This window comes from Condylura cristata, unplaced genomic scaffold (assembly GCF_000260355.1).
Source record: "Condylura cristata isolate star-nosed mole 26May11 unplaced genomic scaffold, ConCri1.0 scaffold00027, whole genome shotgun sequence".
Classification (NCBI taxonomy): domain Eukaryota; kingdom Metazoa; phylum Chordata; class Mammalia; order Eulipotyphla; family Talpidae; genus Condylura; species Condylura cristata.
In genome coordinates this window covers 12170386-12179416 of record NW_004567128.1, presented here as the reverse complement: position 1 = coordinate 12179416, position 9031 = coordinate 12170386, and the positions used below count along the sequence as shown (strand labels likewise).

General features: G+C 46.8%; 1 protein-coding gene across 1 annotated transcript in view; it reads right to left on the bottom strand.

Annotated features, from left to right (window-relative positions):
* Nucleotides 1-7903: 7903 nt before the first annotated feature.
* Nucleotides 7904-9031, bottom strand: part of LOC101633279 (melanoma-associated antigen B4-like) — a 19400-nt gene continuing 18272 nt past the window's right edge. The window contains exons 2-3 of the mRNA XM_004690092.2: nucleotides 8873-9007; nucleotides 7904-8758 (exon numbers count right to left, since the gene is read on the bottom strand). Of these exons, the coding sequence (XP_004690149.2) occupies nucleotides 7904-8758; nucleotides 8873-9007 (990 nt within the window). The remainder of the gene's footprint in view (nucleotides 8759-8872; nucleotides 9008-9031) is intronic.

Genomic DNA, 9031 nt, shown 5'->3' with positions numbered 1-9031 from the left:
CCAAGTGGCTGCAGCTAGCTTGAGGTGCTGCTGTTTAACCCATGGCACCACCAGGGAAGGCCTCTCCCTGCCATTTCTGTTCTCCTTTTGAATATCTTGTTCTGGTCATTCATATTTCAAATTGTTGTTGTATTATCTGTTTTTACAGTTTTTAATTGTAGATGTCCTTAAATTGTTTCTGGGACAAACCAGACATAACTCTATTAATGACTAAATCAAGTAGTGTTATAAATGGAAGAGAAAGGGGATGAGAAAATAGCATAGAAATGTTTCAAAGAATTCAGTTTTACAAAAGAGAAATATACTTTCACTGGAGTGAGAATTGCCATGCCTTGCCGTGCAAATCAGAGTAAAATACAGAGGAGTTTGGGGATTTGCTTGTGGAGAGATGGATGTGTGGAGACTCAGGTGCTGACTATCTAATATAAATCTGAAAAATTCAGAAAACAGAATATTGAGCAGAAGTGATTTTCAATACAGCTAAAAGTATAGGAAACTGTCCATTTCAGCAAGGGTTATAGAATGCAGGAGCCATGGAGAGGGCAAAATGACAAAGCATACATTATAATCCTGGAGAATAATGACAACTGCTTTATGGTCCTGCAGAACCGTGCAACTATTTAAAAGTAAGAAAGGGGCAGCAAATCATGTAGATCTGAAGCAAAGGCATACTAAATAAACAAGATGATGTGAAGTGAACAAATAGGAAAGGGCTTTTATTAGCAAGGTTGAAATACTGGTTGAAATATAAAATGGTATTAGGGAAAATATTGGTGTTTATTCATTCTTCTTTCCCTTTTTTGAAGAATGTGAGCACATTTTTAAAAAGACAGAGTCAAATATTATGCAATAATTTTACTGCAAGCTAGTGGTATATGTCTTTAAAATGAAAAATCTACAGATTCATCTTTGGATCAAAATCATTTGGCAAAATTTAGGGATTAATGAGTTAGGGAGAGAGGGAATGGTTTCAAAAAATAAAACCAAAGAAATAAAACATGCTCCCTGGGAAAGAGACAGAATAGTTCCTTTAAAAGGAAAAAAAAAGAAAAGAAAATAGCATAGAACAGATAGTGCCATGGGGAGAAAATAACTGAGACACAAAATAATAGAGTAAATAATTCCATCAACAAGAGCAAACTCATTAATGCCTTTGTCATCAGGACAGTTTTTGAATGAAAACTCTGTCAACAGAGGAATGCTGAGACAATAACATAGGTATATGGACTACAGCTGACTATATTTGTAGTAAAGAAGAATTAGGGAGGTCACGGGTCCCTGTTCTGTTAACTTGGTATGTACTTTGTGAAAGATACTTAAACGTCCGCTAAAGAAGCCCTGTGTTGTATAATAGCCTAGAGAGGAAAATTTGGTTTTCATCTTGTATTGTTTTTAGTAGTTTTTAAAAGTACTTTTGGGGGTCACTACTTGGAATTCATGACAGCAAGGAAAAAATTAGATCTCTTTAAATACACACTTTCTTTATATGAGTTTGGATAACTTATAAACAACATTTATAATCTTGAAAATGATCAATGTTATTTGTCACTGCTGATATTAGTTGCACATAGTCTGTTATATAAATGTTGAATCTAATCATGTCAGGGAGAATTTGTTTTAGATATAAATAAAATGTTTGCTTTTGAAAAGTAACTGAAAATTTTTTCTGCAGGAGCTCTTTTAATCGGACTATGTGGACATAACCTGATACTTAGATTGTCATTTCCCCCCCCCCCAATTATGAAAGGTGTGTGGGTTTATTTTTGGTACTGTGATGGTTACATTTATGTATTATGGGACCTCCCAGGTGGCACAGCGGGTTAAAGTGCAGCACTAAGAAGCTATCTGCAGCCACTGCATCACGAGTTCTATCCCCAGCCAAGCAGCTGACCCACATGGCACGGTAGACCTCTCCTGTCTCGCCCACTGCTCCCCGCAGCAGTGTACTTCGTCATTCTGCCTGCTCTGCCCCCCACTCTGTCTCTGGTGAATCCTCTCATCCCCTGTACCTCTGGCCTGTATCCCAATTCCTGTATGCATAAATAAATAAATATTTAAAAAATAATTGTATGTGTTATGTTGACCCTGGGGTCACAGGGTGCCAGATACTTGGTCAAACATTATTCTAGGTATTTCTGAAAGGGTATTTTTGGATGAAATTAGCATGGACTGGGTAAAGTAGTTTGTTCTCTCTAATATGGGTACCTCATCTAGTCCCTTGAAGGGCTGAATAGAACAAAAAAAAACTGTAAAAAAAAATCTGAGACAATAAAATAGGGCTGTGGACTACAGCTAACAACTGGGGAGGTAACAATATTTATCGTAAAGGAGAATTACGGCGTGGTTGCCTTTAAGGTAGAATACTGGTTTTCTTTCTGTCTCAGAATCAAACTGAAACATCAGCTCTTCCTAGATTTCAAGCATGGTGGCCTTCAGACCAGAACTGGGAGTCATCAGTCTCCAAAATCATGTAAGCCAATTCCTTACAGTAAGTATCTTTACAAATATGTATGTACATACACACATACACCCTATATCCGGTTGGGTTGCTTCTCTGGAGAACCTTGGCTAATACAGGTGTATGTAAATCATATTTTGAATATTCATAGATTTTTATAATCATAAAGGAATGCATATGTGCTTTATAAGAGATGGAAAATGTTGAGAGAATCAATAATAAAATTAAATTATCACATACTTTCCCAACAAGCAGGGGAGGAAGATTGTTGATATTTTGCTTTCAGGCTTAAATGCTTCTGCTTACAAGTGTGTGTGTGTGTGTGAGTGTGTGTGTGTGAGTGTGTGTGTGTATCCCACAGGTTTTCCACTAACCTTTTTATTCTAAGGTGTTTCAAATGTTGGTTGGCTTACAGTTTGGGAGGCTTCATATGTAGGTTTTAGATTTGGATCACAGTACTGATGTTTTGGGAGGAGATGGAAAAACAAAAAATAGATCTTGCCACCTGCCTGAAATGACTAAGAAAGCAGAAAAACGACAGCATACATTATGACAATGGTGTTCAGTATACTGGAATCAGGCACGGGAAGAGAGATTGAAACAAGTGAGTTGAGCGTAGAATCACCCTAGCCTGCTTCTCTGAGCCTGAAACATCCTCTGTAGTTAAGGACATGAGATCAAATGTCAGAGGAGTTTGAGTTTAGGGGACAAGCCAGAAACTCCAGAAATTTCACCTCATGGGTTTCTGCATGGGCTCCCAGGCCACTCAAGAGCTCGTAGTGTGGAGGATCACTGCTGGCTTCTGGGGCACTGCAGCTACCTTTCTGGCACCAGATCGCGAGTGTTGAGCTTCACGGTTCACTAATTATGAAGTGCCTTCTGCCATCACCACCACCAATGCTTCCCAGAATTCCCAGACCTCACGAGTGGCGTGGTTGCCCTTCATGAAGATCACACCCAGAAAATGCATCAGGAGACCCATCATGGGTGACTTTCTGCACTGTTCAAGCTCTCGTCGAAGCTGACATCCAGTTTTCCTCCAGGGCCTTAGGAGGCATCACTGGGATTTTCTTCCTTCCAATCAAGGACAAAGACCAACTTCACTTACTCAGCTGCTCTCTGGAGAGCTTGAACGAAATGCTCCTTGTATTCTCTCTTGCCAACCTTTAGCACATCTGCTTCATAACTGGCTCTTTCATTTTACACTTCTCCAGCAGGGCATGTACCAAATTCCCTGCCTTCCCAATGCCTTATCTAGTGCTCTCAGTGGACCTGAGACCTGGCCTGCAACAGGTGAGTTCAGGGGAGTAACCCGGGAACAGGAGAGGGGAAGAACGGGGACTCTTTTGCTACTACAGTAGCATGAGCACCCTCGGGACCCTGGGGCTCCCCCTGGGCCTGGTGTCATTTCTCAAAGACATAGCACTTACTTCTCTGCTGAAAGGCATGAGGACACCGGTTATGGGCAGCAGGCACAAGGGTGGGCAGCAGAGTGGGTGATGTGGCCACCCCGAGGATAGAAACTGAGAGGGCGTGAGCACCCCCAGTAGGGAGGTGCCCCTGGCTCTACCCAAGGCTGCCTCTGCAGTTTTCCTTGAGGCTACTGCGTTAGGACTCCACAGGGCCCTCATCCTGCTGGCCAGCTTGTCCCCAGAAGCTGCAGCCTGCCAGCCCTGCCTGTGACTGACCAGGACAGCAGCAGGTGCTGGCCATGGAACCTCTCTGTGCTGGGTAGGGGCTTCTTCTGGCTTCGCAGTGAGGACCACCACGTCAACACCTGGCAGCATCTGGGTCTCCTCCCCTCTGCCACTCTGCTATGTGAAGTCCTTTATCTTCCGGATTCTCTGGGTCCCCTGTTATTCAGAGTCCGAACCTTTGACTCAGCCTCAAGCCTGGGACCCTCCTTCCTGTAGAATGGTTGCTACAGCTTCAGACCAAGGATCACACCTTGTCTAGGCCTGCTAGGAAGAATGGGAGGCTCCTCTACTTGACAACCCTGCCCTGGGCTTTCAAGAGCTGGAAAAAAGTCTTTGATATTCCCTTTGGGGGTGGGGACAGGGTAGGGAGAGTAGGGTGACTCTTCAGTCCTCACAGCTTCCCCGGTATGAAATGTGGCAGGTGCTCCTCTCTAGAGCCGTGGCCTATCTCTCAGAGTCATACTGTAGCTTCCTGGTACTCCTTTGCAACAAATGAGGGTGATCTAATATGGCCGCGGCCCCAGAGAGCTATGGCATGCGGCTTCAGGTCCCGTGTTGGGTGGTTTCAACTTAAGGCCTTGTGCTGGGGCCTTTCCTCCACTTAGGGTGTCTGCACCTGTGTGCCATGGCCTCTGCGTACCTGTGTGTGTGTAAGCGAGAACGCCCTGAGACAGTGTCCATTATCACAATGTGGCCGGGACACCTAGGTAACCGTTGACTGTGTGGTCAGGGCCCGAGACGGACTGGGACTAGCCCAGAGCCGTATCATGTACCTGCAAGAGACATAGTGCCCTGTGCGTATGGCCAACATGTCCTCCCCTGTTCCTGTAAAATTGATTACCCTTTGATCACCCTTTGATCCCTTTGAAGTCCTGCACGCCACTTCTCCCGCCATTGCCATGTAATCAATCATACTTGAACACAACTATAAAATCAATAGCAAGAGGGCTCCTCACTCAGGAGCACCGTCTTGCCATGCAAACCTACCCACGGTTCGTGTTTCAGGCATGCCCTGGGGCATGCAGGCCCTTCCCTGTCCTCCAGATGCTTGCTAGGGACCTAAATTTCACTCATAGGGACATCTAAGTTTCCTCCGTTGCTGACCCAGGAACACTCCCCTCAGACTAAGACCCTGACTTCCCTGAATGGGAAGTGACAGTACCTCTTTCTGTTATCTCTGCTGGGGACCTCCCAGGGCTGGAAATCAAGAGGATTCTGTGGGTCCTCCACTGATCTAAGGTGGGTGGCCCACCTTGACTCCTGGTACAGCCTAGAAATCCTCCTGCTAACCTAATCTACTTCACATCAGACCGAGATCCTCATATCCTTGGAAGAAACACAAGCCACATCTGACAACCGTTGTCCATGTTCTTACCAGACTGGTTGAAACACTCCCTGTTCTGAGGTTGGTGGCCCCCTGAGTTCTCAGATGGTCAAGATGTGGACTGTTCTGGCAGCCCATCAGAGAACCCCCAGAGTCAGACCAACACCATCACTCAGTAATGAGGAGGGAGCGTATCTGACTATCCCTGAGACTTGATGGGACTTTGTGGTGGCCCTCTTCTCTGGGCTGGTGTTCTCCTCAGGCCCCTCCTACCATACCACCCAACTCCCTGAGAAGCCCTGGAAGAAGTGAACTTTGCCACACGTGGTCCTAACTGCCTATGGTCTCCCAAGGCTAACAGTAGTGAAGTGGAAGGCTGCCAGTGCACTACACCCCTCTGGAGAGGGTGTTCCCCTCAGTTCTCAGGGCCCTCACCTTCATTCTTGCACAACACGGAAGTCTTACCTTTGCTGATTTGGTAGGGCACCCCTTTGGCTGATGTCCCTCAACTTCATGAGATGCCCTGGAGGGAAGCGTGACTCACGTCGCATGCCCTGTCTCCCAGACACAGCCATGGGGCAAGGCGTGCTGTGGCCCCTTTCTTTCGGGAAAGCATGCCCTTGCTGTCACACAGTGCCACTACCGCGACTTCTGCTAGTTCCCTCTGCTGAATGGGGTCTCACCAACTATTCCAAGAACTTCAAGTCAATGGGGTTCCACTCTGGACTGCACCATGCAGCCAATCTGAGAATGCAGACTCTTGAGACTCTCCAGGCTGAAGCCAGGGGCCACCTGCGCCTGCCACACGCTCCCTGAGCCTGCCAGGGAGAACTGCAGTGCAGGGCCTTGAGGCAGCCCCACCAGTGGTATGGAATAGCCCCATTGTCCCGCTCAGGGCTGTTACTGTGGAACGCCACACCTGAGGCCACAAACCTGAGGTCTAGAACATCACCTTCCTGAGACCTTCAAAACGGAAGGTGGGCCAAGTCCCACCGGTCATTGTTTCAGTGTTTCAGGGACAGCAGGGGGAGGGCTCTGTGGGAAGCCACTGTTCTAGAACTAGCAGGTTCCTGCAAGGAAATGTTCCACCCCTACCCAAAACTAATAGTTTCCCTACTGCAAATGTGGCAGAGACTGGGTCACGGAAGTAAGTGAGGTGAAGAAGCTGTAGCATATGCCAGGGTGCCAGGGAGGATGGTGTGTGGTCAGAAAAAAAGAACACACGGATCTCTTCCTTCTTTCCTGACTTGGTCTCTGACATCGACTCTCCACAGGCAAAAGGCTGTTCAGGAGGATTATTGAGATCCCATCCTCTGAGGTTAACTGACTTGGCATATGTACATGATCATATTTACACTGACTTCTCTTTTTCCTTTCTGCATACTTCTCATTTATTTTGGTATTCTTACTGCTCAGGCTCTAATATTCAAATCCACTGCTTTGTGTATAGAGTTGTTTCTTTCATACCCTGTGATACATTTTCATGCAGTGAGGGGCAAGGGAAAGAGAATTACAAGGTACAAAGGCACAGGATGGGAGGACTGGAAAAATACAGGCTGTAGACAAATCTAAACTATAGGCATAGCAATTCTGTTATTTAGCAGGCAATAAGCTTGAGAAATATTGATCTGCAGTAGGAGCCTGCTGCACCCTAGGTTATAGGAATGTTAGGATATATATATACTATATGAGAAAGCATTTGTACACTGGGGATTGTGAAACTTTAACACTTTGCCATTTTCAGATCATTACTGTAATAGTCGAAAATATCAACCACCCGTCAGAACGACATTTTTAACTCACTTGATATCAGAGATTATGCTATTTTTAGAACAAATATTTTAATACGCTAAAGAAATCACATCAATTTATTTTTTAAAAAAACCATTTAAAGGAATAAGACAAAACAACAATTGAACATGTTAGCTCAAGCATTTTATTGTTGGATTCTCTCACATCTCCATGAAAAGCCTGTTCAAATGGATTGTCACCTCATTCACAACAAGAACAAAATATTGAGTACTTTGAATTTGTTTTAACAAATAATAAAATAACTTTCAAACATTTTAAACAGCAAAAATGAGATCCAAGTGACTCACATACTTATATTTGGAAAAAAATAGTTGCAAAACGTAATAACTAAATATCTATAGCAACTATCATCTCTCATCAACCTAATACCTATCATCTACCTATTTATCTATCTATCTACTAACTATATTCCTCAGGAGTTACTCATGGGACAAGAAAACACAAGATACATGTTTTGCTAGTAACAACCGAGAGATCAAATTCTAAATATTAAAATATTCAATGCTAAGTTAACACTATTAAACATATTTTGGATTCTATAAAATAAGTACCACACTAATAAGAGGCTGACAGGCTTTTCAAACAGGAGGTGGAGAAGCTGGCCCAGGCTCCCTAGGTGTGGGGGGAGCTGGGTGGCTTGGCCCCCGAGGGCACGCGGGCCTGGCCACCAGAGCGAGCCCTGGCCAGGCATCGCAGTGATGCCCTCTCCACCTCATCACACAGAGCCTCCTCGTACAGCCCGGGGAAGGCACTCGGGGTGGTGTGGCTGATCTTGGCCAGCACGCTCAGAACCTTCATTTTGGTGGTTTCCGCGTGGGCCCGCGGCCCCCACAGGAACTCGTAAGTGGGGGGATCACTGCCAGCCACCTGGCGGTACTCCAGGTACTTGGCCTGCACCAGATCTTGGGTGATGAATTTGCGGGGCTCCCCAAAAATTAAGTGCCTCCTGCCAGCATGCACCCCCAAGACATTGAGGAATTCCCACACCTCCTCCTCCGAGGCCCGGTTGCCCTTCATGAAGATCACACCCAGCAGCGCCATCAGGAAGCCGGTCTTGGGCATGCCCACACCACCGGACAGATCCTCTTCGCTGGAGAGCCCCAGCTTGTTGACCAGGATATAGGTGGGGTTGCTGCGGTTGACTTCCTTCAACTCCAGCCCGAACACCAGCTCCATGCGATCACAGGCTCTTCTGAGGATCTCGGCGAAGTGCGGCTTGTACTTCTTGTTGACCACCTTCAGCAAGGCGACCTGGGTGACGGGCTCCTGCGATCTGTACTTCTCCAGCAGGAACTGCACCAGCTTGCTGGCCTTGCGGGTGAGGGGATCCTTGCCATAGGTATCCATGGTGGCTGTCACCTGGGAGACATTGCTACTGGCCCCCTCGGGGCTCCTGACCCTTTCCCTGGACATGAGGCAGGGGACCCTTACATGGTGACAGCCACAGGCCAGGGCCCTCCTGTGCTCCTGGGGAGAGCCAGCAGCAGGGGGGCTGGGGGCAATAGCCTCAGGCTCATCACGGGGGGAGGAGGGGGCAGAGGAAGACTCCTCCTCCTCTGCCGAGGGAGCCTGGGCCTGGGCCTGGGCCTGGGCCTGGGCCTGGTCACCCTCGGGACTCTGGGTCTCCCCCCGGGACTGGTGACGTTTCTCCCGGGCCCGGAGCTTGCTCTTCTGACCGCGAGGCATGAGGACGCTGGTCAGGGACAGCAGGGGCACCTGGAGGAGGGAGAGGGAGAGGGC